At 64.5% G+C, this 27966-nt stretch overlaps 1 protein-coding gene across 5 annotated transcripts; it reads left to right on the top strand.

The window, feature by feature from the left end:
* Positions 1-1540: 1540 nt before the first annotated feature.
* S1PR2 (sphingosine-1-phosphate receptor 2) lies at positions 1541-22709 on the top strand. 5 transcript variants are annotated; one of them, XM_005279307.4, is made up of 2 exons: positions 1541-1862; positions 19205-22709. In XM_005279307.4, the coding sequence occupies exons 1-2, from the start codon at positions 1650-1652 to the stop codon at positions 20324-20326; spliced, it is 1335 nt and encodes a 444-aa protein (XP_005279364.3). In that variant the 5' UTR covers positions 1541-1649; the 3' UTR covers positions 20327-22709. The 5 variants fall into 5 exon arrangements, with proteins under 5 accessions (XP_005279364.3, XP_023968301.2, XP_023968299.2 ...); XM_024112533.3 differs by lacking the exon at positions 1541-1862 and adding an exon at positions 11341-11496; XM_024112531.3 differs by lacking the exon at positions 1541-1862 and adding an exon at positions 11454-11586.
* Positions 22710-27966: the final 5257 nt, after the last annotated feature.

Genomic DNA, 27966 nt, shown 5'->3' with positions numbered 1-27966 from the left:
CCCCGGGAGCTGGGCATTGCCCGGGAGCTCACCCTGCCCGGCTCTCTCAACCCCCGGGAGCTGGGCATTGCCCGGGGAGCTCACCCTGCCCGGCTCTCTCAGCCCCCGGGAGCTGGGCATTGCCCGGGAGCTCACCCTGCCCGGCTCTCAGCCCCCGGGAGCTGGGCATTGCCCGGGAGCTCACCCTGCCCGGCTCTCAGCCCCCGGGAGCTGGGCATTGCCCGGGAGCTCACCCTGCCCGGCTCTCAGCCCCCGGGAGCTGGGCTGCCAGGGCAGAGTCAGATCCCAGGCCCTGAGTCCCCTGGGTGGAGCCACCTTTCCCAGCTGCTGGGGACAGAGCCACAGGGTGAGAGGCAGGTCCCTTCCCGGCAGGTTACCCTCCCCCCAGCCCCGGGCACACGCCAGTCACCCGCGCGCTGGGGCAGGTTTCGGCGCTTACATTGGCCAAGAACAATGCTGTTAATTTCCTCCCACCCAGCTCCTTCGATGGGTCCCCCGCCCCAGTTATCAGAGCTAGGGCCACGCCACGGGCTGCCAAGTCGGCTCTGTACCCGCTGCTCCCTCCGGAGCCCTGGTAGAGTTCACAGAAAATCCTGCTGTGATTTTCCAGCCGGGCAGATGTGGGCGAACGCGTCACGGAGGACGCAGCGTTTCAGTGACGTTCTGCTTCCCCCGCGACCAAGCCCCTGGAACCCACATCCCCTTTCTGGGTTCAAAGCCAGAGACGCCGAGCGCCGGGGAATGGCTTGAGCAGCCACCTATGGCCAAGCCTTTCCCCTCGTCCCTTTTCTCCCTCCACACCAACGCCACACGGCCATGAAACCCACGTTGCCCCCGGACGCTGGCTGTCCTCAGCAGTACGGTCGGTTTTAAATCTCCCATAAAGCTCCCCCACTCCCACCCCCTCCAAACGCTCTGCTCCCTGGCGCCAAAGCTTCAGTATCCTGGCCAGGGAATATTTATTTCCACTGATTTAGCCACCCCCAGGCAGCATTATTCTTATTTGTACATGTAGCAGCAAGATGTCTTGACTGAGATCAGGGCCCCGTCAGGCCGGGCGCTGCCCAGACCCCAACCGAGATCAGGGCCCCGTCATGCCAGGCGCTGCCCAGACCCCAACCGAGATCAGGCCCCCGTTGGGCCAGGCGCTGTCCAGACCCTGGCCGAGATCAGGCCCCATCACTCCGGGCGCTACCCAGACCCCAGCCGAGATCAGGGCCCCGTCGCGCCGGGCGCTGCCCAGACCCCAGCCGAGATCAGGCCCCCGTCACTCCGGGCGCTACCCAGACCTCGACTGAGATCAGGCCCCCGTTGGGCCGGGCGCTGCCCAGACCCCAGCCGAGATCAGGGCCCCGTCCCGCCGGGCGCTGCCCAGACCCCAGCCGAGATCAGGGCCCCCTCGCGCCAGGCGCTGCCCAGACCCCGGCCGGGATCAGGGCCTCGGGTGCTGCCCAGACCCAGCGGAGGCGGCCCCGTCGGGGTAGCTCACAGCCTGAACACTGGGGGAGGGACCCATCACCATCCCCTTCAGCCGCCGGAGCGATGCAGCCGGGAGGGACTCGGGGATTTCCCTTCTCTCCCTCCCCCCGCCCCCACCGGCGGGGCGGAACCCAGGTGTCCGGGCTCCCTCGGCCCCGCTCAGACAACCAATGAGCCCCTGCGTGGGGCGGCGAGGCGGGCTGATCGCGGGGGTCCCGGCCCGGGGCGGTCCCTGCCCGGGCCCCCGCCGCCGGGGAGCGGGGCGATGCGATACGGCTCCGCCCCCGCCGCCCGCCCCCGCCGCACGTGTCACAAGCGGCGGAGGAGCCGGAGCCGGAGCCGGAGCCGAGCGGAGCCCGGGGTCGGGGCAGGACCCGCAGCCGGTAAGGGACCCGCTGCCCCGGGCGGCTCGGCGCTGGGCGGGCGCCCCCTCCCCGCCCCCCGCCGCTCTGCCGGTTACTGTCCCCTCTGCGGGGGGCTGGGGGCCCACGGGCGGGATGTACAGCCCCGAGCACCCTGCTCCCTGGCTGGGGCTCCCGGGAGACAAACGGGGCCGGGGCCTGTTCCCAGATCCTGGGTGTGAACTTGGCCCAAGTCCAGGCCAGGCTGTCCCGCCTCTGCCCTGGCCCTGGCCCCGCTCTGGGGCGTCGCCCTGCCCCGCTGCGAAGCTGCAGGACCCTCCCCAGAGGTGGCTGACTTTGGGGGGGGCAGAGGAGGGGAGTCCCGTGTCAGGGTGTGGGGCTCAGTGAGGCGGTTGCTGGGGTGGCAAAGCCGGGGGGGGATGTGTGTGAGGGACAATGTGAGTGACCCCCCCTCCCGGGACTGTGTGTGTGCCTGTGTTAACATGCACACACGTGTTCCACGCTCAGCCGGCCCTGCGTGTCAGATCCCCTCACTGTCAGTAGTGGCGGGCACGTTGTCAGGGTTCTGGGGGGTACACAGCGGGGTTCAGGGCAGGGCGTATAAACCCTGGCAGAGATTGGGGGGCGTGATCTTGCGTGACACACACACACACACACACACACACACGTCGCCTCTGCCACTGGGCCCCGTTAGCGTGTGGTCCCTCAGTCAGGAACCGGGCACAAGACGTGGCCTCAGTTTCCCCAGTCAGGGGCCGAGGGGCTCTGCTGTCTGGGACGTTCCTGTTCAGTGGGGACCCTGAATCACACCCGTGGGGTGGCCCCCTGGGAGGTGCGCTGCCCGGACGCCTCGCCAGGTCCCTGGGGCCGCGTAGTCTGTCCCCTGCATTAACAGCCCGGCAGCGGGTCCTCTCCTACGGACCCCTCCCCGGGCTCCGTCCTGCCCCCCTAGTCCCCCCCCAGGCTCCATCCTGCCCCCCTGCCCTCCCCTGGTGCCGTCCTGCCCACCTTATCCTCCCCAGGCTCCGTCCTGCCCCCCGTCCCTCCCCAGGCGCCGTCCTGCCCCCCCATCCCCCAGACTCCGTCCTGCCCCCCGGTCCCTCCCCAGGCTCTGCTGGACCCAGAGCGTGGCTCTGAGCTCTCTCTCCTGGCCCCTCTGGCTGCGGGGGGCTAAGGGCCGGATCCGGGGGTTTCCAGTCGCTGCCATGGGCTCTGGGGCTGGTCCATTGGGAAAGCCGCAAGTGGGCCAATTCCAGCCCCCGTCGGCTGCAACAGGGCAAGAAAACCGCCCGGGGTCGAACGCAGCGAGTCGGGGCCCCTCTTGGCCTGGGGGGGCTGCCCCAGCCGAGCCCCAGCCTGGCTGTGACTTTCTGGGGCGCCGAGTGCCCGGCCCAGCCAGGTTCCTGCCATGGGCGTCCAACGTGGCCCAGCCCCCACGTAGAGACCCAGACGGTCCAGCCGAGCTGGGAATGCTGCTCGGGGGGGGTGTCTCTGCACGGGGGCGTCAGCGCAGGACGGAACCTGGAACAGCTGGTGCTACTGGGAATAAAGCAGGGGGGCGTTGCCGGGGGGGCCAGGGCTATAGGCTGGGGGCGCAGAAGGGGTTGCCGGGGGGGCTAGGGCTATAGGCTGGGGGGTGCGGAAGGGGTTGCCGCGGGGGGGGCTAGGGCTATAGGCTGGGGGGCGCGGAAGGGGTGGCCGCGGGGGGCCAGGGCCATAGGCTGGGGGCGCGGAAGGGGTGGCTGCGGGGGGGAGGGGCTAGGGCTAGAGGCTGGGGGCGCGGAAGGGGTGGCCGCGGGGGGGGGGGGGGGGCTAGGGTTATAGGCTGGGGACGCGGAAGGGGTGGCCGCGCGGGGGGCTAGGGCTATAGGCTGGGGGTGCGGAAGGGGTGGCCGCGGGGGGCGGGGGGGGGGCTAGGGCTATAGGCTGGGGCGGGGGCTAGGGTTATAGGCTTGGGGGGTTGCCACGTGTGTTGCTGGGGCTGGGCCTTTGGGGCCGAGCAAATCGAAGCTCCGTATTGGGGCCTCTGTCAGGCCACACCCAGCTTGGGACGCTCAGCACACGGGATCGGGGCGAGGATCCTGGCCCCTGGGGGGCTGGGGGGGGGCTCTGTTGGCTCTGCGTCGGCTCCGCCCGCCCCCCCCCCCCCAGTGACGGGCCCCGTGTTCTCAGCCAGGCCTGATGGATGGTCTGAGCAGAACCCCCCCCCCCCCCCCCAGGGCTCCCCCCAGCCCCGCGCCGCTGAGGCTTTCCAGCAGGGTGAAGTCACCCTCCCGCAGCGCCGCCCCCAGCTGCACAGGAAGCCCCTTCACGCCAATCGGCTCGGTAACAACGCTGCCCTTCAGTGCGCGCGGGGGCGGCCGAGGACGGAGGGGGGCCGGCCGTTAGCGCCGTGGGGTGAATGGGACTCGGGGGCAGGGCGAAGCCGGTTAACGTGGGAATCGATGCTGCAGCCCGTCCGGCTCGGCCACGGGCCTGTTCACTCAGGGGGCTGGCCCCGATCCAGCCCATTTGTGTGACGAGTTGAGGGGCCTCAGACCGGGGCCTAGAGACGAAAGGGGATAAAATGCCCTTGATCCGGCCCCCTGGGCAGAGAGCCTGGGGACGCGACGGCCACAGAGATTGGGCTGCTTGGGGTGGGGGTTGGGCCTGTTCCCCGGCTTGGACGCCCCCCACCCAGGCTTGCAGGGACCCGCCTGGCTGGTGTGGGGCTGGGCCTCGGCTCTCTGCTTCCAGCTGCCCACTCCCGGCGTTAGCGCAGGGGCTGGCACAGAGCTGGGTAGGGGCTGGCGTAGGGCAGCGTTTGGGGGCTGCTTGCACGGGTCTCTGGGCTGGTGAACTGGGCACGGTCCTTCCCCGCTGCCCTCCCTCGGCCCTCTTCTTTCACATCACCCGCTTGGTCTCCCACACGCCCTCTTGGGGGCCACAGCTCCAGGCTGGCCCCTAGAGCTGAGCCTTGTCCAGGCGATGGCTGTGGGCACACCCGTGTGCTGCTGCCCGTCCGTTCGCTCACGGCAGCCAGAGCTGGGCTCGCACGGCCACTCACAGGGGCTGCCTGACCCGCTGCGTCCCCACGGGGCCCCGACCCAAGCCAGGGCTGGCGGAAGGGCACCAGTGAGGACAGAGGATGAGCCGCTGCTGGGGCACCGAGCGCCCAGCTCCCCCCGGGAGCCAGCTCTGGACAGGACACGGCCGGGCTGGGAGTCGTGCGATGGGCAGCTGATGGGAGAGATGGCGCAGTGCCCCAGTCGCCAGCCAGGCCACGGGCAGAGCCAGGCTGGCCCCGGGCAGCATAGCACAAGGCCCCAGCAGCGGTGCCCTTCACAGCTCTGTCCCCAGCGTCTTTGCCCACCAGGGAAGATTTGCTGTGCCGGGCCCCAGCGCCCAGCAGGCGAAAGAGGCTGCGAGTGGGAGCGGCCGATGCCCCGGGGCAGGCAGGGAAGGGCAGTGGGAGGCTGGGCACCAGCACCCGTCCGTCCTGGGGCAGCCGGATGCTCTCTCTGTAATTACAGGCCCAGCACACAGGCTGTCTTTGTTGCTTGGGGTTAATGGTCTAATTCTCCTGCCTGGGGGGATGCGGGGGAGGGAGGAGCATCCGCTGCCAGATCTCCCCGTGCTCCCGGGGTTCCCCGTCCGAGAGGCCCTCGATCTGCCCCCCGTCGGGGCCTTCGCTTTCCAGGAGAGCGCGCTGGGCATCGGCTCGTCTCCCGGCCCCTCTGTCTGGGAGCGTCAAGGGAACTAGATGGAAATAGGAAAATAATCGCCCAAGGAATCTGTGTGTGTGTGTGTGTGTGTGTGTGTGTGGGCTGTGCACATGCATGGCTCTGCGTGCATGGGGTGTGTCAGTGTGTGAGTGCACAGCTCGGTGCGCACACACCATGTCTGTATTTTATGGACGTGTGTCTGCACATGTGGGTGGGGGGGTGCCTCTCTGGGTGTGCATGTTAGTGCCTGGGTGTGCTGCCTGGCAGCGTGTGCAGGCCGGGCGCTGTGTGTGCCCACGGGGGCTGCCGTTACACGTGGGTGCGTTGGCCCATCACCCAACGGGAGGCGTGTGCTCACATTCACCCGGCTCCCCAGGCCAGGCTGCAGGGCCCGCTCTGCCAGGGCAGTTTCCTCACCCATCCTGTCCCATCCCCTCAGCACACGAGTTGTGCAAGAGAATAACGGCCACCACGACAGTTAGAGCAACGCCCGGCCAGTCGGGGCTCCCCAGGTCACACTCCCTGGCTGTCGCACACTCGTGTGCTCCCGCACACTCCTCTCTCACAGACAATCCGGCTGGCACGGCCCTCCCTCCCGCCATGCTCACACTCACAGGCTGACACACTTGTGTGCTCCTTGACACACTTGCATTCCCTCGCCCCCTTCCCCCTGTTCCTCGTCCCGCTCACCCCCCGCCTCGGTGACTCACCAGCCCCAAAGCCCGGGGCTGGGACGTGCCTGGATCAGACTCCGGTTCCCCCGGGCGCCCGGTTGGGAGACGATTCCCAGCCAGATGCCCCCAGCGCAGACGGGGGCTCACAAAGCCTCCCGCGCCACGAGTCGCTGCAGACGCCCGGCTCTGTGCGTGCGTGACTCAGTGTGTGTGCTTGCGTGTGTGTGCGTGCGATTGCCTGCACACATCTGGGCACCAGCTCCCCAGCCGTCCGGCAGCTCCAGCCCCACGGCCCCTTGGGAGTCGCTCCAGGGGCGCAGCGGCCGGGCGTTCCCCCGGGCAGTGGGCGTCTCCCGGTGGTGGGGCAGATTCCGGGTTAGGTCATGTTGATTCTAGTCCTACAGCTTGGATTTGTAACTGAAGAGCTACCAGAGTGTGAGTGTAGGGGGGGCCAAGGCTGGGGTAGCAGGGGCTGCGGGTCGGGAGTGAGGGGCACCGGCAGAGCTGGGGGGCCAAGGCTGGGGTAGCAGGGGCTGCGGGTCGGGAGTGAGGGGCACCGGCAGAGCTGGGGGGGCCAAGGCTGGGGTAGCGGGGGCTGCGGGTCAGGAGTGAGGGGCACCGGCAGAGCTGGGGGGCCAAGGCTAGGGTAGCGGGGGCTGCGTGTCAGGAGTGAGGGGCACCGGCAGAGCTGTGGGGGCCAAGGCTAGGGTAGCGGGGGCTGCGTGTCAGGAGTGAGGGGCACCGGCAGAGCTGGTGGTGGTCAAGGCTGGGCTAGCGGGGGGCTGCAGGTCGGGAGTGAGGGGCACCGGCAGAGCTGGGGGGGCCAAGGCTGGGGTAGCGGGGGGCTGCAGGTCAGGAGTGAGGGGCACCGGCAGAGCTGGTGGTGGTCAAGGCTGGGCTAGCGGGGGGCTGCAGGTCGGGAGTGAGGGGCACCGGCAGAGCTGGGGGGGCCAAGGCTGGGGTAGCGGGGGGCTGCAGGTCGGGAGTGAGGGGCACCGGCAGAGCTGGGGGGGCCAAGGCTGGGCTAGCGGGGGGCTGCAGGTCGGGAGTGAGGGGCACCGGCAGAGCTGGGGGGGCCAAGGCTGGGCTAGCGGGGGGCTGCAGGTCGGGAGTGAGGGGCACCGGCAGAGCTGGGGGGTCAAGGCTGGGCTAGCGGGGGGCTGCAGGTCGGGAGTGAGGGGCACCTGCCTGTCACTGCGAAACCTTCGCCGTCCCAAGCCCCGTGATCCCCATGAGCGAGGAGGCCGCTGGCTGTGACTTCGCTGCTAAGTTGCTCCCAAGGCCCTTCCTGCCCCGTCCGGCTCTGGAGAAGCCGAGGCCCCAGGGAAGGGCCCTGGACCCGTTCGGCGCGTTCTGCGGAGCCAGCCGGTCGCCCCGAGAGACCTGGGGGGAGGCTCTTGTCTGGGCCGAGATGTTTCCTTCCCTGCCATGGAAACCCCGAGCGAGGGCAGGGCCCTGCCTGGCAGTGCCGGCTCCCGGCTCTGGCCTGGCCTGCAGCGGCAGAGGGGCCTCGCTGAGGTTCTGTGGGGCCCCGGCTCCAGATGACGGCCCGAGCTGGGCTGGGCCCAGCCAGGTAGGCCAGGCCCGTCCCTTCTTGCCTGCCCGTCCCTGAGTCCCGCTGCTGCTGGCGATGCTGGGACCCCAGAGACCCCGGTGGTGGGCTAGGATGCCCCCAGGTGCCATGGGGAGGGCTCTTGCAGCTGGGGGGGGCAGGTAATTCCCCCCCCCCCCCCCCCCGGGTTGTGCTTATCTCTGGGAACAGGGCGCTGGTGGATAAACCAGACACCTGGGCTCTGCATGTACCCCATTGCGGGGGGGAGGGGACGCTGGGTCACTTGCACACTTGTGGAGTCACACCCACGTGTGCACACCATGCATACCCTCAGACACGCACACACACATGTACAGGTATTCTTGCCACTGGGCTCACTCGCACTCACGGGCTCACACACGTGTCACACACTCACACACACGTGTGACACGAGGCTGCTCTCGCAGGGCTGGCTGGGAGCCGAGCAGCATTTTCCTGAACTGTGGCTGGGGGGTGGAGGGGAGCATTTTTCAGGCAGACCACGACGTGCTGCCCCTGCCCTCTGACCCACGTTACCGCCTTGGCCTTCCCCCGGTTACGCCGGCAAAGCCCAGAGAGGGACGGTTTCATCCCCCCAGCGCCGCAGTGTCTTGGCTCCCGGCTGCTGCTGGCTTCCCAGACACGGAGAGACCCACACACGCCCTGGACCCGCCGGCTTGCCCCGCTCATGCCCGCTGCCAGGGGTCCCTGGCTATTGGCTGAGCTGTGCTCCGTGAAACACCAGGGCCTGGGGGTGTCTGACCGGGGGCCGCCCACCCCAGCCCCCTGCTCGGCACCCACAGAGCCAAGACATTACGCAAATCCCCCCTTTGCACAGACTGCGCCGGAAGCCGGGGCCTGCCCCCGCCCCTGCCCCCGGGCCCAGCTGGCTCAGTGCTGCCCTCCCCCCGTCTAGTGAAACCTTGCGCTAAGTTCGTTAAGCGAGCCACTCGTCAGCAGCTGATCCAATTTGCGCGGCGGCTGAGTTGCTGCCTGCAGGGCCTGGCCCGGGAACAAGGCCCCCCTGTGCGTGAGAGCCACACGCTGTGGGCAGGGCCCGGCGGCCCGACCCCTTCCCCGAGCACTCGGGATTAAGGCTAAAGCAGACCAAAGATAGCCCCGAAAGCCGCGTGGGCCGGGCACACGGGGGGGCTGCACCGAGACACCAGCCGGCTCCTCGCATGCTCCCTGGGCGTGGGCTGCACAGGGCTGAGTCGGGGGAGCCCCCATGTCTGGGAAATACTCCAGCCCCCACATCCAGCAACCACCTGAGGGGCTGGCACCTGGGCCAACTCACCTCCCACTGAGCCCTGCCCTGACTGCCCCTCCAGCCCGTCCCGTGTGTCTGGGCGGCAGGGCTGTCCTGTGTCCGCCCTGGCCAAGGCCTCTACCTGCTGCGCCGGGCGCTTGGGGGGCAGGAGACTCCCAAGTGTCGGGGGGGAGCCGCGATAGTCTGTATCCCCCAAAACAACGAGGACTCCGGTGGCACCTTAAAGACGAACAGATTGATTTGGGCAGAAGCTTCTGTGGATAAAACCCCTCACAAGTAAATCTGTTCGGTGGCACCTTAAAGACGGTGTCGGCTTTGTCGTTGTTTTTGTGGAGACCTCCCTGGCTAGGGAGCTCGCCAAGGGGTGCAGGGTCAATGCGCAGCGTCACTGTCCTGGGCACTGCCCTTCCCTCCTGTCTAGCCAGAGGCAGGGTGACAGCGCCCTTGCCTGGGACCCGAGTGAGCTCCCTGTGTGACCGGGGGCCGGTCCCAGCCTCGCCGGGTCTCCCAGCTGCCCAGTGCGGCCTTCCGCACAGGGCTCCCAGCCTCAGTAAAGGGAGGATGGATTGGAAAGGGCAGTTCTGGGTTATTACAGCCAGGCCCCTGGCGCAAGGCGCTGCACATATATCAGTGATGAGGAGATGGTCCTGATATGTTCACAGCACACAGAGAAAGGAGAGGGAAATCTCTGTGCTCGGGCTGGGAGGTTGCAGCGTAACACGACTTTATTGCTTTGAATTCAGAACAAGGACACGCGAGAATCCAGGCCAGAGAGAGAGAAAACAGGCTGCTCCCTAGGGAGATCGGCCCCACGCCCCCACCGAGCTGTAGGCGAGTTCTTCCCAGGCTGATTGTGTTCCGCAGCCCCATAGCCTGCAAGGAGGGCCAGCAACCCTGCCTCCCTCCCCCCCACAAAAGCGATAGTGGGCAATTGCAGCACGGTCCGGGGGGCACCCTAGGTCCCTGCCCTGGAGAACCTGCAATTGGCTGTGAAAGCAGGATACTGGCACGGGGCGTCTAGATCCTGCCAGTGCACACAGGTACAGCTGCTAACAGCACGCCGGTGCCAGCACCTTTCGCACCAGTGCAGCAGGAAATCACCCCACAGCCCGAGCCTCTCCCATTGGGGGGTTCCCCTTCTCTCCTGCCCCAGGGGTCCCCCGGTGTCGCTGCATCCCTGACAACACCCGCTCCCCCCGCTGGGCACCTGGCTAGTCTGTCATCACCTCCAAGGGAGAATTTGCTTCTGTATTTCCTCTCCCCACCCCCCATCTGACAGCTGGGCAACGGGAGGGGGGGGTGCGTGTGCTCCCCCACACCTCCTGGCCGGGGGCAGGTTGGCCCCTGGGGGAGAGGGGGCCCTGGGAGGGGGAAGGGCAGGGTCACTGGAGAAAGGGGGATGCTGGTGTCCTGGGAGGTGGGGTGGTCCTGGGGGGTGCAGAGCCGCCAGGGTTTTGCATACTCACCCGGCTATGCAAATCATGGAATGAGGCCGTTTGTACAGATTTGGCTAATTGAAGCTGGTGGCATTCCAGACCCCGGGGAGGGGGCACTGGAGCATGTTGGTGGTGTGGGGAGGGGGGCAGACCAGGAATGTTGGGTGCAGGCTACTGGGGATTGGGTGCTGGGGACCCTAGTGTGGCAGGGGAACCTGGGTAGCAGGTTAGGTGGTGCAGATATTTCTGGGGGGCCAGAGTGTGTCTGGGGGGTTGTTTGGAGCTGGAGAGTATGGGGTCCCAGGAGGGGGGTGCTGGAAGGGGGTTTGGGGTGTTGGGGGGGTCGGAGGTGCTGGGGTCTCTGGGGCGGGGGTCAATAGGTGCTGGGGTCTCTGGGGGGTGTTGGGGGATGCTGGAAGGAGGTCGGGGGTGCAGGAGGTGTCTGGCGGGTTGGTGGGTGCTGGAAGGGGGTTGGTGGGTGCAGGAGGAGTCAGGGGGGTCAGAGGTGCTGGGGTCTCTGGGGGGGTCAGGGGTGCTGGAAGGGGGGGTACTGGGGTCTCTGGGGGTCGGGGATGCTGGATGGGGGGTACTGGGGTCTCGGGGGGGTCGGGGGTGCTGGAAGGGGGGTGCTGGGGTCTCGGGGGGGGTCGGGGGGTGCTGGAAGGGGGGTGCTGGGGTCTCGGGGGGTCGGGGATGCTGGATGGGGGTATTGGGGTCTCTGGGGGGGTCGGGGGGTGCTGGGGTCCTTGGGGGCAGCCTAGCGTAGCTGGCTGCAGGGCTGGGGGGGATCCTGGGCCGATCTCCCCCCCCGGTTTTAGCTGCCCCGCCCCGCCCGCCGAGCGGCCGCGCCCCGCGCAGGGCTGGGTTCGCCCCGCCGCGCACACGGGGCCGGGCCGGGCCGGAGCGGGGCGCAGAGCCGGGTCCCCCGAGGCTGGGGGGCCGGGGCCGGGGCCGGGTGGCTCCTCCCGCCGGGGGCGCAGCCACAGCCCGAGGGAACCGAGGTGACGAATCGCTCCGGCTGCGCCCTGGCCACGTCTCCGCCGCGCGGCCGGGAGGGACCGAGACCCGGGGCCGGGGCGCGGCGCCCCAGCGTGAGTAGCCGGGAGAGCGCGGCGGGCAGCGGCCGGAGCCAGGCGCGCTCCGGGGCCGGGGGTCCGCGGTGGGGCGCGCTGCCGGGGGTCTGTGGGGCTGGACCCGCAGCAGCCGCCCCGGACTCCGCCTGCCCCCTCCAGGGAACCCCTGTCGGAGAGCCGGGGGGCTGGCTGGCTCCGTGGGGCAGGGACCTCCCAGGCCGGGGGGCTGGCTGGCTCCGTGGGGCAGGGACGCCCCAGGCCGGGGGGCTGGCTGGCTCTGTGGGGCAGGGAATGGGGCAGGGACGCCCCAGGCTGGGGGGCTGGCTGGCTCCGTGGGGCAGGGACCTCCCAGGCCGGGGGGCTGGCTGGCTCAATGGGGCAGGGACGCCCCAGGCCGGGGGGCTGGCTGGCTCTGTGGGGCAGGAACCCCCCAGACCAGGGGGCTGGCTGGCTCAGTGGGGTGGGGAATGGGGCAGGGACGCCCCAGGCTGGGGGGCTGGCTGACTCAGTGGGGCAGGGAATGGGGCAAGGACCCCCCAGGCCAGGGGACTGGCTGGCTCAGTGGGGCAGGAACCCCCTAAGCCGGGTGGCTGGCTGGCTCTGTGGGGCAGGGAATGGGGCAGGCCAGGGGGCTGGCTGGCTCAGTGGGGTGGGGAATGGGGCAGGGATGCCCCAGGCTGGGGGGCTGGTTGGCTGGCTCTGTGGGGCAGGGAATGGGGCAAGGACCCCCCAAGCTGGGGGGCTGGCTGGCTGGCTCTGTGGGGCGGGGGCCTTTCCCCCCAGCAGGATCTGGAGAATCGTAGCCCAAAGCCATACTCATCTGGCCATTCGCTGGGCGAAGCGAGTTTGCTGGGTCTCAACCCGCGGTTCCCCCGGGACAGGTGCCCACAACCCCCCCCGCTCCCCCGGCCATTCCTGCAGCGGGGAGGCAGGAGACTGAACAGCCTCCCCCCAGGTTGGGGCTGGGGGTGGCACCGTACCAGTTCTGGGGCCTGCAGACAGAGCTCCCCCTCCCCATTGCCAAATGACCTGCTGCATCCTGTCTGTGACCATGTGCGCTGCCCGTGCATCCCTGGGGGACAACGGCCCCCACCTGGGTCACCTGTAACCTCCTGGGGCAAATTCCCCCCCCCACCCCCGGTTTAGTCAGGGGGTTGCCAACCTCCCCCATCACCGCATGGCAGGAACCACCCCCCTTCCCCGTGTCATGACAGCCCCTCCGTGGGGCAGGGCTGTGGGGAGGCTGAGAACACAGATGAGACTCTTCTGGTCCTGCATGTAGGCTCCCCCCTCCACCCAGTGCCCCCTCCTGGACTCTGCCCCCCCCCCCCCCGCCCCCCAGCAGAGCCCTCTCCCCGCCGGAGTCCCTGGGCTGCCCCGCAGGGCACTGGGGTCTCTCCATGTGGGCCTCTCGTGCGGGGGGGAATGGCTGGGCTGGGGCCTGATTGCGGGGGACTGGCAGAGAGGAATGCAAGACCTTGACTGGCTCAGGGGAGAGGGGACCATGGTGACAGTGAGTCTGTGGCAAAGACAGGAAAAGAACCCAGGAGTCCTGGCTTTCCCCCCCCCCCCCGGCCTCCTTCCTTTGTGGTTCTGCTTTAGTACAGGGCATTGAAAAGTGCAGCTATTATTACCTGGTCAGAATTTCATTCTGACTCATCTCTGTGCTGTGGTAGACCAGGCCATGCAACCCCCCCACCCCCCCGCAAGCGCCAGGAGCTGTATCCTGCAGCGTGGGGGAGAAGTGCTTCACAGCATCCGCTGCAGCCCAGACTGAGATTGATGGTAACTGTGATAGCCGGGTAAAGGTTCCGGTTCTGTGCAGTGGGGTTCAGGGCATATAAACCCTGGGAAACGCGTTGTTTCTGGGGCCCCCATTGTGCCAGATGTGGCTGAACTGGAGGAGCTAAAGGGGATGGGGGTAAACAGGCGAGACTTTCTGGGTCCCCACCCGCCAGCTGAGAGCCGCTGGGCTGATGAAGAGGATGAAAGTCTTGGGGAAGGAGAACATCTAGGTGGAGCGGCGGGACATGATCCAAGGAGGGATGTGGTAGTGCCCTCTCGCACCGAGGACACCCCTCCGGCAAGATATGGAGACAGGCTTCCGTGCAGTGCTGGGGAGGAGCCGGTGGTCGTGGTACACGTAGGTGTCAGTGACAGAGAGAAGGACAGGAGAGAGGTCCCGTAGGCCCTTTGGGGAAAGGAGGAGCCTAAAGAGGTAGGATGGGCTCCACCTCAACCAAACAGAACCAGATTGGTGGCCTGGAAAATTAAAAAGGTCGTGGAGGAGTTTTTAAACGAAGCTGGGGGAAGCCGACAGACGCAGAGCAGCACATGGTTCGGACAGAGCCATCCCTTAGGGGCGGATTTATTGAAGGGGATTCTCTATTTCCTAGTGACGAGGAGCAGATAGAAGTTGATGAAGTGCAGGTAGGAGAAGAGAAACAGTCAAACGAAAACCAGTCCCATTCAGTTACAGCGGTGAAGGCAGACACCGAAACATTGACACATTTGATAGATGCTTGTGTACAAGTGCTAAAACTCTAAATACAGGCTCTCGGTGGAACACTGATAATCAGGGGACATGGGAACACCAGGTACAAATAGGAATGACAGAGCGGGCTCCAAGTCTAGTTGGCAGCCGGTATCAAGCGGAGTGCCCCAGGGGTCGGTCCTGGGGACGGTTTTGTTCAACAACTTCACTAATGATCTGGATGATGGGATGGATTGCACCCACAGCAAGTTCACGGATGACAATAAGATGGGGGGAGAGGTAGATATGCTGGAGGGTAGGGATAAGGTCCAGAGTGACCTAGACAAATTGGAGGATTGGGCCAAAAGAAATCTGATGAGGTTCAACAAGGACAAGTGCAGAGTCCTGCACTTGGACGAAGAATCCATGCACCGCTACAGGCTGGGGACCGACCGGCTAAGCGGCAGTTCTGCAGAAAAGGACTTGGGGATTACAGTGGACGAGAAGCTGGATATGAGTCAACAGTGTGCCCTTGTTGCCAAGAAGGCCAACAGCATATTGGGCTGCATTAGTAGGAGCATTGCCAGCAGATCGAGGGAAGTGATTATTCCCGTCTGTTCAACACTGGTGAGGCCACGTCTGGAGTATTACGCCCAGTTTTGGTCCTCCCACTCCAGAAAGGATGTGGACACATCGGAGAAAGTCCAGCAGAGGGCAACGAAAATGATCAGGGGGCTGGGGCACATGACTTACGAGAAGAGGCTGAGGGAACTGGGATTATTTTAGTCTGCAGAAGAGAAGAATGAGGGGGGATTTGATAGCAGCCTTCAACTACCTGAAGGGGGGTTCCAAAGAGGATGGAGCTCGGCTGTTCTCAGTGGTGGCAGATGACAGAACAAGGAGCAATGGTCTCAAGTTGCAGTGGGGGAGGTCTAGGTTGGATATTAGGAAAAACTTTTTCACTAGGAGGGTGATGAAGCACTGGAATGCGTTACCTAGGGAGGTGGTGAAATCTCCTTCCTTAGAGGTTTTTAAGGCTTGACAAAGCCCTGGCTGGGATGATTTAGTTGGGATTGGTCCTGCTTTGAGCAGAGGGTTGGACTAGATACCTCCTGAGGTCCCTTCCAGCCCTGAGATTCTATGATTCTATGTGTGGCTCTATATGTGAGTGAAAGCGTAGAGTCAAATATAGTAAAAATCTTAACTGCCTCTAACGGTACCATAGAACCTCTCTGGATAGAAATTCCCTGCTTGAATAATAAGGGTCTAGCAGTAGGGATGTACAGCTGACCCGCAGGGTGACGGTGATTGTGAAATGCCAGGGAGAGTAGAGGGCTACAGAAATAGAAAACTCAATAATAATAAGGGATTTCAACTATCCCCGTATGGACAGGGAACGTCGCCTCAGGACGGGATGCAGAGATAAAATTTCTAGACCCCATTAATGACGGCTTCTTGGAGCCGCCCGTCCTGGACCCCGCAGGGGGGAGAGGCAATTCTGGATTTAGTCCTAAGTGGGGCACAGGATCTGGTCCAAGAGGTGAACGTAGCTGAACTGCTCAGCAATAGCGACCATGATGTAATTAAATTTAACATCCTTGCGGGGGGGAAATGCCAAAAACCCACCGCAGGTGCATTTGACTTCAGAAAGGGGAACGACACAAACATGAAGGCGCCAGTTAAAGGGAAATTAACAGGAACAGTCACAAGAGTGAAATGCCTGCAAGCTGCATGGACACGTCTTAAAAACACCATAATAGAGACTCAAACGAGAGAGAGAGAGAGAGAGACAGCCCAAATAAAAAAATAGTCAGGGGCCCAAATAAATGCCACCACGGCGAAACAACGGAGTACAAGAGGCAGTTAGAGGCAAAGAGGCATCCTTTAACAATTGGAAGTCAAATCCTACAGAGGAAAATAGCAAAGAGCATGAACTCAGGCAAGTGGTCCAAGTATAATCAGACAGGCCAAGAAAGAATTTGAAGAGCAACTAGCAAAAGACACAGAAACTGACAGCAATTTTTTAACGTACATCAGCAGCAGGAAGCTGCCAAACAGGCAGTGCGGCCCCTGGGTGATCAAGGTGCTAAAGAGCCCTTGAGGAAGCCAGGGCCGTTGCAGAGAAGCGAGATGAATTCTTTGCCTCAATCTTCACTGCAGAAGATGGATGTGAGGGAAACTCTCACATCTGAGCCATTCGGTTTAGGTGACGGATCTGAGGAACTGCCCCAGACTGAGGTGTCAGTAGAGGAAGTTTTAAAATAACTTGATACATGAAATAGTAATAAGTCACCAGGACCAGAAGGTACATAAGAACGGCCAGACTGGATCAGACCAAAGTCCATCTAGCCCAGTGTCCTGTCTGCCGCCAGTGGCCAATGCCAGGTGCCCCTGGGCCAGAGGGAGTGAACAGAACAGGGAATCATCCAGTGATCATCCCTGCCCATCCTGGCTAATAGCCATTGATGGACCTACCCTCCATGAACTGATCTAGTTCTTTTTTGAACCCTGTGATAGTCTTGGCCCAAGTTATCACCCAAGAGTTCTGAAGGAACTCCAATATGAAACTGCAGAACTGCTAGCTGTGGTGTGTAACCTCTGGCTTAAATCAGCCTCTGGACCAGATGCCTGGAGGAGAGCTACTTTGGCTCCAGGGGGGATCCTGGCAATTCCAGGCTGGTAAGTCCGACTTCAGTCCCAGGCCAATTGGTTGAAACTACAGCAAAGAACCAAGTGATGAGTAACTCAGTGTGTTGGGGAAGAGTTTGGGTGGGAAGTCACGCCTCGCCAATCTATTAGAATTCTTTGAGGGGGTCAATAAATGGGGACAAGGGGGATCCGGTGGATCTAGTGTACCTGGACTTTCAGAAACCTTTGATCTAGGTACACTAGATCCACTGGATCACTCGTGCAAAGGCTCTTAAGCAAAGGGAGCAGTCATGAGATAAGAGGGAAGGTTCTCTCCTGGATCAGTAACTAGTTATAAGATAGGAAACAGGGTAGGAATAACTGGTCAGTTTTTACGGTGGGGAGAGGTAAATAGTGGTGTCCCCCAGGGGTCTGTATGGGGACCAGGGCTGTTCAACATATCCATAAATGATTTGAAAAAAATGTGTGAACAGTGAGTTGGCAAAGTTTGCAGAGGATACAAAATTATTCAAGATAGTTAAGTCCAAAGCAGACTGCGACGAGCTACAGAAGGGATCTCACCAAACTGGGTGACTGGTAGATGAGATTCAGTCCTGATAAAAACAAGGAGGAGTTCTTGTGGCACCTTAGAGACTAACACATTTATTTGGGCATAAGCTTTCGTGGGCTAAAACCCACTTCATCGGATGCATGGAGTGGAAAATACAGTAGGGAGGTATAAATACACAGCACATGAAAAGATGGGAGTTGCCTTACCAAGTCGGGGGTCAGTGCTTACGAGGCCAATTCAGTTAAGGTGGATGTGACCCATTTCCAGCAGTTGACAAGAAGGGCTGAATATCAACAGAGGGAAATTACTTTTTGTAGTGCTAACAAGGCCAATTCAATCATGGAATTGAAATTGCACTACAAGAAATAATGTTCCCTCTGTTGACGGGGGCTGTTCAGCTTGGAACAGAGAGGGGATCTGATTGAGGTCTATAAAATCATGGCTGGGGTGGAGAAAGTGAAGAAGGAAGTGTTGTTTACTCCTTCTCATAACACAGGAACCAGGGGGCCCAATGACATTAATAATCAGCAGGTTTAAAACAAGCCAAAGGAAGTATTTCTTCACACAACGTGCAGTCAGCCTGTGGAACTCCTCGCCAGAGGATGTTGTGAAGGCCAAAAGTACGACTGGGTTCAAAAAAAGTATTAACTACGTTCCTGGAGGGCAGGTCCATCCATGGCTGTTAGCCGGGATGAGCAGGGATGGTGTCCCCGGCCTCTCTTTGCCAGAAGCCGGGACTGGGTGACAGGGGATGGATCACTTGATAATTGCCCTGTTCTGTTCACTCTCTCTGGGGCACTTGGCACCAGCTCTGCTCAGAGACAGGACACTGGGCTGGATGGACCCTTGCTCTGACCCAATCTGGCCGTTCGGGCTCTGCCCAGACCCCAGCCGAGATCTGGGCCCCATTGGGCCGGGTGTGCACAGACCCACGGGGAGCACTGAAGAGCTCACACTCTAAGTAGATGGGGGAGGGGAAGAGGTTCAGAGAGGGGCAGGGACCCGCCCAAGGTCAATGGTGGAGCTGGGACTAGAACCCAGGTGTCCTGACTCCCAGCCCATCCCCCCTCCCCTGCCTGATGCGCTCTGGACGAGGGACCCTCCCGGACGGAAAGTCTCCTCCCGTCACGGGTCACTGTCACGGACTCCCAGATCGTGCCCAAACAAGAAAACCCCCCACTTCGTCACAGTCACCAGCCCAGCTCTCGTTGATCCCAGCTGAGAACCTGGCCCCTTACGGGAAGGGAGCAGCAGGGCGTGCGACCAGCTGAGCGTCACTGACACGGGGGGGTGCACAGCTCCGCCATCGCCCCCCTCCCCACTCACGCATGGCTGCTGCAGTGGCATGGGGCTTGCGGGAGGCGGGGCCGGGGTACCACGCAGAGCTGGCTGCCAGATGTGAACTGGATAGGGAGCCCCTGCTGGGGGGGACGGGACCCGCGCTGGGACAGGAAGTTCCGGTAGCAAAGGCAAACAGGCGTCCCGTGGGGGTGACGGGACTGCCGTTCTGGTCCCAGCTGAGGGCCGCTGCGAGAAGACGCGCCGTGGCTGAGCAGGAGAACGGTGCCTGGTCCCTCGTGAGCCAGCCACGAGAGAACCAGGAGCTGTGGGGGTGAGACGAAGGGGGACTGCCCTGTACGTGGGGGAAGGAAACTCATGCTACCCAGTGGGCTGTTAAGCTGTGGGACTCGCCTCCGCAGGGTGAGGTTCCTTGGGCGAGGGACTCCGTGAGTTTGGACAGGTGAGGTGTTTCTGTGTCCACCGCCACCTTTCCCCGGCTGGCGCCCAGCTGGGGCATGGCTCTGCCGGCAGTGCAGGACGGATGGACGGACATGGGAGGTGGATGGGGAGGAGGAGGCATACAGGAGGGCCGTTCTTGCTCTCGCTGCTTGGTCCATTGTCTCAGAACCGCTTTGCCCCCCACCCCCAGTCAGCTCTGACCCCTTCTCTGCCTTTGCCCCCAGGTGCACCCGCCCCCAGTGACGATGCCATGGCCTGCGCCCCGTGACGCTGAGCTCCGGGTGGCGCAGGCAGCCATGGGGAGCATTTACAAGGATTACTTCAACCCGGACAAGATCCGGGACCACTACAACTACACCAAGGGGTTGACAGAGAGGCAGACCCCGGGGCGTGACGCCTTCTCCATCGCCATTGTCATCCTGTGCTGCCTCATCGTGCTGGAGAACCTGCTGGTGTTGGTCTCCGTCTACCGTAACAAGAAGTTCCACTCAGCCATGTTCATCTTCATCGGCAACTTGGCCTTCTCCGACCTGCTGGCCGGCTTGGCCTTCATGGCCAACGTCCTGCTCTCGGGCAAGCGCACCTTCAGCCTGACGCCGGTGCAGTGGTTCGTGCGGGAGGGCACGGCCTTTGCCACGCTGGCGGCCTCGGTCTTCAGCCTGCTGGCCATCGCCATCGAGCGGCACGTGGCCATCACCAAGGTGAAGCTGTACAGCAGCGACAAGAACTGCCGCATGGTGCTGCTGATCGGGGCCTGCTGGGTGATCTCGGTGGCCATCGGGGGCCTGCCCATCATGGGCTGGAACTGCATGGGCCGCCTGGAGGACTGCTCCACCGTCCTGCCGCTCTACTCCAAGCGCTACATCCTCTTCGTCGTCACCGTCTTCACCGCCATCCTGCTCTCCATCGTGGTGCTCTACGGCCGCATCTACTGCATCGTCCGCTCCAGCCACGCTGAGATCGCCAGCGTGCAGACCCTGGCCCTGCTCAAGACGGTCACCATCGTGCTGGGGGCCTTCATCGTCTGCTGGCTGCCGGCCTTCATCATCCTCCTGCTGGACACCTCGTGCGCCGTCAAGGCGTGCCCCGTGCTCTGCGAGGCGAGCTATTTCTTCGGCTTCGCCGCCCTCAACTCGGCCATGAACCCCGTGATCTACACGCTGCGCAGCAAGGACATGCGGAAGGAGTTCCTGCGGGTGCTGTGCTGCTGGGGCGTGGCGGGGCGCGGCAAGCCGGCCGAGCGCTGCATGGTGCCCCTCCGCAGCTCCAGCTCCCTGGAGCGCTGCACCCAGAAGCAAGACCTGCCCACCTCGCCCATCCTGCGGGAATGCACCACCTCGGTGTGAGGCGCTGCAGGGACAGTGGGCGCTGATCGGTACGAAGGGATCCGGCCCGGAGCCGGCTCTCCTGTGGGCAGTCTGCCGGGGCAAGGCGGGCGGGGACTTGCCAGGTACTGACAATCTGGTTTGCGTGATCCCGTCTTCCCGAGCGCCACCCACTCCTGCCGGGATCCTGCCTGCTCCCAGCACGGCCTCGCCCAACCCACACGCCCACGCCCGCCTGGCGCGCGCCCAGGGGCTGGGCGGTGGCTGCCTGGCTCCATGCACACGGGTCCAGGGGCCTTTCCGGCGGATGCTCCGCCCTGGTCTGCGTGCGGGTGAACTGCCACCTGCCCTGCTGGTACAGGAGGAGGGGGCGGCAGCGAGGGGCTTGCTGCACCAAGGCCGGCCAGGGGGCACGGAGGGGATCTGGGCACAGTCAGGACCAAGCCCCCACTGCACGTATTTCCCCTCACCAGCTGGTAGCATCAAGGCACCAGGTGCCCCCCGCATGGCGCCCGGCCCCGGCTCAGTGCGGCGAGCAGTCGCTGTCGTGGGCAGGGTGAACTGGGGTCCTGCTCCAGCGCCGCCCCCAGATGCTCCTCTCCCCCAGGGGACGTGCAATTTAAACCCACCGGGGCGGCCCTGCCAGCTGACTTGGGGGGGGATGGGTTCCTGCAGGGGCCGGGGGCACGGCTGGGCTGTCTGTTGGCCCCTCCCCCCCTGCAATCAGTGCCTTTCCGTCCCCCTGTCGAGCAACAGGGGCTTGAGCGGTCACTCAGCAAGCAGGTCTGTGTCGCTGTCAGTCCATCTGTTCATCCCTATGGTACCGCCTGCCTGTCTGTCTGGGGTCCCCTCGGGCCCTGCTCGCCGCACGGCCGCCGGCTGGGATCGGAACAGGCTGAGCAGGGAACGGGGCAAGAACCCTCCAGGGGCCCACGCCTGCTTAGAGCGAGTGTGTCTGTGCGGTGCACTGCGTGTGTGTATGTAGGCAGTGTGTGTCTGGCTGTGCGGTGCAGTTTGGGTGTGTAGGGTGTGTAGGCAGAGTGTGTCTGTGCGGTGCACTGTATGTGTGCAGAGTGTGTGTGTCTGGCTGTGCGGTGCAGTTTGGGTGTGTAGGGTGTGTAGGCAGAGTGTGTCTATGCGGTGCACTGTATGTGTGCAGAGTGTGTGTGTCTGGCTGTGCGGTGCAGTTTGGGTGTGTAGGGTGTGTAGGCAGTGTGTGTCTGTGCGGTGCACTGCGTGTGTGTATGTAGGCAGTGTGTGTCTGTGCGGTGCACTATATGTGTGCAGAGTGTGTGTGTCTGGCTGGGCGGTGCAGTTTGGGTGTGTAGGGTGTGTAGGCAGAGTGTGTCTGTGCGGTGCACTGTATGTGTGCAGAGTGTGTGTGTCTGGCTGTGCGGTGCAGTCTGGGTGTGTTGCTCTCACGTGCCCCCCGCTAGGCCTGGCCCTAGGGGCACAGACCTTTGCCGGTCAGGGGCTCTGCTGGGTGCCTTGGCGGGGCGGGGCGGGGCGGGGCTGGGGGGGGGCACTGGGCGGGCGTGTCCCCTGCCTGCCTGGGAGAATGAGTCACAGCCTGATGTGCAGCAACGTGTCTGTGCAGCACGGGGGGGTGGTTTTGTGAATGGGAATGGAAGGCGGGCGTGGGAACGGCGGCCCTACCCCCGGCACGTGGCGGGGGGGAACGAGAGGGGGGTGTTAAGGTTTTGTTTGAAAATAACCCGCTGCCCCTGCCCTGTCCCTGACACAGCCTGCGCCCCAGCCCCCTCCGGACGTGGTGCCAGCAGGGACTGGCCAGTGTGTCTCTGTTGTGCGTCCCCGTGTCCCGGCGTGTGCCCACTGGGACGCTGAGCAGGTCCCCCAGGCCCTGGGCTGCTGGGGCCCATCTAGGGTGACCTGATGTCCCAGTTTTATAGGGACGGTCCCGATATTTGGGGCTTTTTCTTATATAGGCTCCTATTACCCCCCACCCCCGTCCCGAGGTTTCACACTTGCTGTCTGGTCAGCCTAGGCCCGTCCCCCAGGGCTGCTGGAACCGTTTGTGCAGTGCGGGGCTGAGAGCCAGTGAGGTGATCAAAACCACTGCAAGCCAGGGGCTGCGGCCGCCTCCCCCCATTCCAGCACCTCTGCCTTCCCCTTTCACCCCTGTCTGTCCACTTCTCCGGCCTCGGGGGGCTCCAGCCGTGGGGGATCAAGTGCCACGTGAGCGCGCTGGCAGGAGCTGGGGCCGACCGGCCGGCACGGGGCCAAGACCTGGTTCTTTAGTGCACGTGCAGCACAGTGGGTGTGTGGGGCGGGGAGGAACACCCCATCCCTGCGAAACACTACAGGAGCCCCCAGGTCTGGGCGCAAGTGCCACCTCTGTACAAATGGCCTTTGGTGCCGATTGGATTAAAACGTTGCTTCTGTAGAGGCCACTTGTCGTGTGATTCCTCCTCCCGCGTCACAGCCCCCTTGGCCCCCACTGCCCCCTTGGCTCCCGCACTCGCTGCCCCCTTCCCCTCCGCGCCCGCTGCCCCCTTTGCTTCCACTGCCCCCCTGCTGCCAGCCCAGCCCACACGCACTGTGGGATCCGTGCTCTGAACCTGACCCCATCAGTGAGAGCAGCACCTCAGGGTGAGGGGCGTGTTCACGGGGATCAAGGAGAGATGTCGCATCGTAGAACCGGGACCCAAGGGAGGGGACAGTCCCGGGGCGGGGGGAGGAGTCCTGGGGCAGAGGGTCGGGGGAGGGATTGGTTCTGGGGGCAGCAGGGTGTTGGGGAGAGTCCAGAGTGTCACGGAGTCCCCGGGCGATGCTCTGGAACTGCTCCCCACAAAGCCAGGCAGGACTTTGGGGAGCCTCCTCTCCCTCGGAGCAGACTGTCTTCAGGGCAAGAAGCTCACACGGCTTCACCTTCCTGGGTCTGACCTTGGAGCATTCAGCATATGCCCCTCCGTGCGCTTCCCACAGTGAGTCCGCCCAGGCGGGGTCCTGGGGAAGCCAGAGGGTCCTGCACCCCCACTTCGCAGTCAGACGTGACTCTCAGCCAGCCAGTAAAACAGAGCTTTATTAGATGACAGGAACACGGTCTAAAACAGAGCTTGTAGGTCCAGCGAACGGGACCCCTCCGCCGGGTCCATTTTGGGGGGCAGTGAGCCGGACACCCACGTCTGCACTTCACTCCTTGTCCCCAGTTAGCTCCAAACTGACTTCCCCTCCAGCCCCTCCTCCTCTGGGCTTTGTCCCTTTCCGGGCCAGGAGGTCACCTGATCTCTTTGTTCTCCAACACCTTTAGCTATCACCTTTGTAGAGGAGGGGCCCGGCCATTAGTTGCCAGGAGACACAGTGTCGGCCAGTAATGGCCGTTATCCCACCACCTAGAGACTTAAGAAATGCATAGGGGAAACTGAGGCACCCACACAGTACTCAGAGGAAACATTAAGAACAGTCCCACTTCGTCACACATGATATTGGTGGGTGGGGGTATGTCCCAAGGGGGGATGGGGCAGGTCCCACGGGTGAGTGGGAGGTTGGTTGGAGGGGCTGCCCATGGCGCGGGGGGAATGGGGAACCTGTGGTCAGGCCACTTCCCCTCCCACTTTGATTCAGTGCTGACAGATGTTGTTCTGGTTGTCATTGAAACCCAGCTCCCCCCCCCACCCCACCCATAGCTCCCAGCCCCCCCGAGCTCCCAGCCCCCCCCCCCGGCCGAGCTCCCAGCCCCCCCCATAGCTCCCAATCCCCCAGGCTGTTTCCAGTGTAAGAACCAGGGAACAGGTGCTGCTGCAGCGAGCTGGGGGGACAGGCTGGGCCCCAAATCCCCTCACAGCAGGAGCCAGGGCTGGGGGGGCAGGGGCTGCGGGTCGGGAGTGAGGGGCACCGGCAGGGCTGGGCTGGCAGGGGCTGCGGGTCGGGAGTGAGGGGCACCAGCAGAGCTGGGGGGGCAGGGGCTGTGGGTCAGGAGTGAGGGGCACCGGCAGAGCTGGGGGGGGCAGGGCTGGGCTGGCAGGGGCTGCGGGTCGGGAGTGAGGGGCACCGGCAGAGCTGGGGGGGCAGGGCTGGGCTAGCAGAGGCTGCAGGTCGGGAGTGAGGGGCACCGGCAGAGCTGGGGGGGCAGGGCTGGGCTGGCAGGGGCTGCGGGTCGGGAGTGAGGGGCACCGGCAGAGCTGGGGGGGGGGGGCAGGGCTGGGCTAGCAGAGGCTGCAGGTCGGGAGTGAGGGGCACCGAGGTGGGGAGCCCGTGTTAAGTTGCCCCTTTGGCCGCAGTGAGTGGCTCTGGGTTTCCGTGGCTCCGGGCAGGGCAGGTTTTCCAGGCCTGGGGCTGGCAGAGCAGCTGGCGTGGTCTGGCCTGTCCCGTCCGGCGGCGCAGCTGGGAGCTCTCCTGGCTCCAGCCGACGGGGGGGAGGGGAGGCTGCGCTGCTGGGGCCGTGACCGGGCCGGCTGGGGCTGCTGGCTCCGAGTCCATCCTGTGCTTTCTCAGAACAGGACGTTTCAGACAGAGCGTCGCTTCCTGTCGATGCCTCGGGGACCCGCTGGGCGAGGAGCGAGGCGGGGGAAGCGCAGCTGGGCCGACGGCCCCAGCGCCCGGGGCTCGGCGTGACCCCAGGCCCCCTCTGCTCCCGAACGCTGCAGCACGGGCTGCCCAGTCGCGCCCTCTGCCCTGGGAAACGCCCCCGCCCGCCCTGGGGCGCTAGAGGAAAGGGGGCGTGGGAGGGGCTGGGGGGTCTCGGGGGGGCCTTTCAGGACTGGGGTGTTAACGAGGCCAGCCAGGCTCAGCCCCCCCGTCCCTGGGCCCGTGGTGGCTCCAGCCAGGAATCGTGCGGCGCTCGGTGTTTTCCACGCCCCAGGAAAGCTCCGTGGAGCAGCCGGGGCAGGATCTGCGGGGCTGGCTCCACCCTCGCTCCCACTGGGGTGAAGCAGGAGTCAAACCCCTGGGGTCTCATGCCCCCCACCCCTCCCAGTCCATCAACGCCTGATTTACCCAGGACAGGGGCTGGGGTTGTGACCTGGAGGGAGGGACCCCGGAAGCTGCTGGCCAGGACCGGGGGCTCGTGGCACTGGGTGGGGGAAGCCAGCGGCTCAGATCCCCAGATGCCCCCAGCATGGCACAAACAATCAGCCCCTCCAGGCCTCGCTTGCAGACGTCTCTGAGGGGCGGGGGTCTCCGGCCTGTTGCTGGCAGCCCAGGGATGGATTTGGCCCAGGGGTTCGTGCTGGATTTAGGGGTGCGCGAGGTGCTGGCCCCCTGTCTGGGGGAGGGGGCGTTTCCACGGGCGCTGGGTGGGTGATGGGGCCGGGCCCCGGGACCGAGGGGCGGCACCTGCAGGGCCAGTGGCATTACCCGCTCAGGGGGTCTCTCCCTGGCAAGGGGGGCTGGCGATACCTCTGCTCACAGCCAGGCTGCACCCCTTTGCCCCCAGGACCCTGCCTTCCATGGGGGGGAGGGGTGTCCCCATCAGGGGCCTGGAGCCGGCAGTTCACAGCCAGGTGCAGCTTGTCCCTGCCAGGCCAGCTGGCTGTGATTCACACGGTCACACCTGCTTCGCACGAGGGTTAGCGGCTGCACCTGGAGCCCTTGGCCAGGGGTGCGACAGGTGCTGGCGGGGGTGGGGCATTTCCACGGGCGCTGAGTGCCAGATGGGGCCGGGCAGCAGGGGCCGGCCCCCCCCCCCCCCCCAGGGCAGAGGGACTTTGCTGTCTGCTGGGGCTGGAGCCTGGGGGGGCTCTGGGGCTGGAGCTGCGACTTCAGCTGCTGCTTTCGCTTCCTCCCAGACTCGCTCCCCAGGCTTGGCGTGGCCCAGGCAGGGCCCCCTGTGCTGAGTGACAGAAACAAGTGTCCCCCCCAGAGCCCGGCTCCCTGTTCTGGGTGAGCATTGGAGGCCCCACCCCAGGCAGCACGCCAGTCGGACCTTGCCAGGTAGCAGGAGGGGTGGGGGGCAGGGAGGCGGGGCTGGGCGATGGCCCGTGGGGGTGGTGCAGGGCCAGGAGCAGCGCCAGGGAGTGCAGCGTTCAGAGAAGCAGCGGACGTGCGTCCTTGCTCCGTGCGCCGGGTTCCCGTGGCCAGCTGGGCCCGGGGGCCGGTTGCCCATGGCAGGCTGTCCTGAGGGCCAGCCGCTGCCCGGGAGCCTGGCGAGGAGCCGCTGGTCCCGCCTGTGGCCCTGGGAATGTTTTTCTTTGGGGTTTGGGTCTCGGCTGCTCTCAGCCTCCTGACGCTGAACATTAAATAAACAGCCGCCGGGCCCCGCATCCGCTGGCAGGGTCCCCAGGGCGGCTGCCGGCCTGCAGGGGCGGCCCGGGCGGGTCTGGCTCCAGACCTGTCTGGGCCCTGCCTGCTCCAGCCTGGGAACTGCAGCAGCCCGGCCCCTGTGCCCGGGCGTTCGGCCGGCTGGGTCGGCGTTCCCACCGTGCCCAGCACCCGACGCTTTCTCTGCTGGGAGATTCAGCCCCGGCCACCCTCCTCAGTCTAGTCGGCAGCTGAGCTCCGCTGGCAAAAGGCTGTTTCCTCCTTCTAGTTCAGAGCCAAGCGTCAAGCGCCCGAGGTCAGCGAAAGGGCGGAGGGTTCCTGGAGTTGTGTGAAAGCAGCCAGAGGGTGAGATCGGGGCCACGTTGTGCCGGGCACTGTCCAGACCCAGACCGTGGCCAGGACCAAACACACAGCGTGAGACGCTCCCTGTTCCTAGACCTCCCAGTGTCAATGAATCAAGGGGGGAGGGGAACGAAGCCCAGAGAGGGGCAGGGCCGTGGTAGAACTCGGCCTAGAGAACCCAGGTGTCCTGACTCCGAACCCAGGGCCCTCCCCACTAGCCCCTGCCCATTCGGGGAAGGGCTGTTCCCCCCCACCAGCGCAGCCCGGTGCTGACTCAGCAGCGGAGGGCCTGGCCTCGCCAGCGTTTCTCTCCGGGGGTGGCAGGACGCGGACACCCCTTCGGAGGGGGGGCGTCCCCTGCAGCGAGAGGGAAGCTGAGCGCTTTGGTCACACAGTCACTGCTGATGAACCAGTATCCTTCCTATCTGTGCAGGCGATGCTGCGGCGACACTGATCACCAGGGGCCGGGGCATTAATAACACTCAAAACGCTTCCCTGAGCTCACAAGGGTTCGGCAAAGCGCCACGGCCCAGGGGCGGCGAAAGCCTGGGGGCCATGTCATGGCAGGAGCTGTTCTAAACTCGCCCCATTCCCCTGGGTCCCCGCTCACTCGCCCTGGGGACAGCACAGGGCTCGGCCCGAAGAGGAGGTGACAGCGCGGTCCCACCGCTGCGGCAGGATCTCTGCAGCCGCACGGTACGTTTCCTGTTTTCTGCCTGGCTGGCTGATCGTGTCCCTCTTTTCTGGGGCTGTGCAGTGCCTCACGTCTCACAGCTGGGCCGCCCGGGGAGCCAGTGCCTGGCGAGACAGACAGCGAAACTCGCCGGCGCTCGCGCTATGAGTCGACGCGGGGGCCCGGGGCAGTCTGGTGCGTGGGGTTTACATCTGACTTCCGCAGGTAAAGAATTCTCTGTTTCACGCCTGCTATGAACGGTTAATAAAGCTTTTAAGGTGCAGGCCAGAGGCTTAGCTGGTGTGAACTATCCTCAGCCCATTCACACCAGCCCTGGAGCCCCTCCGCCGAGCCGAGCAGGCGCTCAGCCCTTCACTGTCCAGGCCCCGGGCTGCTGGTGATTTGGAGTTTTGTTTTCTTCAAAGGG

The sequence above is a fragment of the Chrysemys picta genome, chromosome 22 (genome assembly GCF_011386835.1).
Source record: "Chrysemys picta bellii isolate R12L10 chromosome 22, ASM1138683v2, whole genome shotgun sequence".
Taxonomy (NCBI): domain Eukaryota; kingdom Metazoa; phylum Chordata; order Testudines; family Emydidae; genus Chrysemys; species Chrysemys picta.
Note: the sequence above shows the minus strand (reverse complement) of the source record. Positions and strands in the feature narration are given on the sequence as shown.

Excerpts from the sequence above, each read along its gene's own strand:
- S1PR2 (XM_005279307.4), top strand. The coding sequence starts at position 1,650 with ATGAGCCCCTGCGTGGGGCGGCGAGGCGGGCTGATCGCGGGGGTCCCG. Across the intron at positions 1,863-19,204 it reads CGGGGCAGGACCCGCAGCCG|GTGCACCCGCCCCCAGTGAC; the intron begins GTAAGGGACCCG and ends CTTTGCCCCCAG.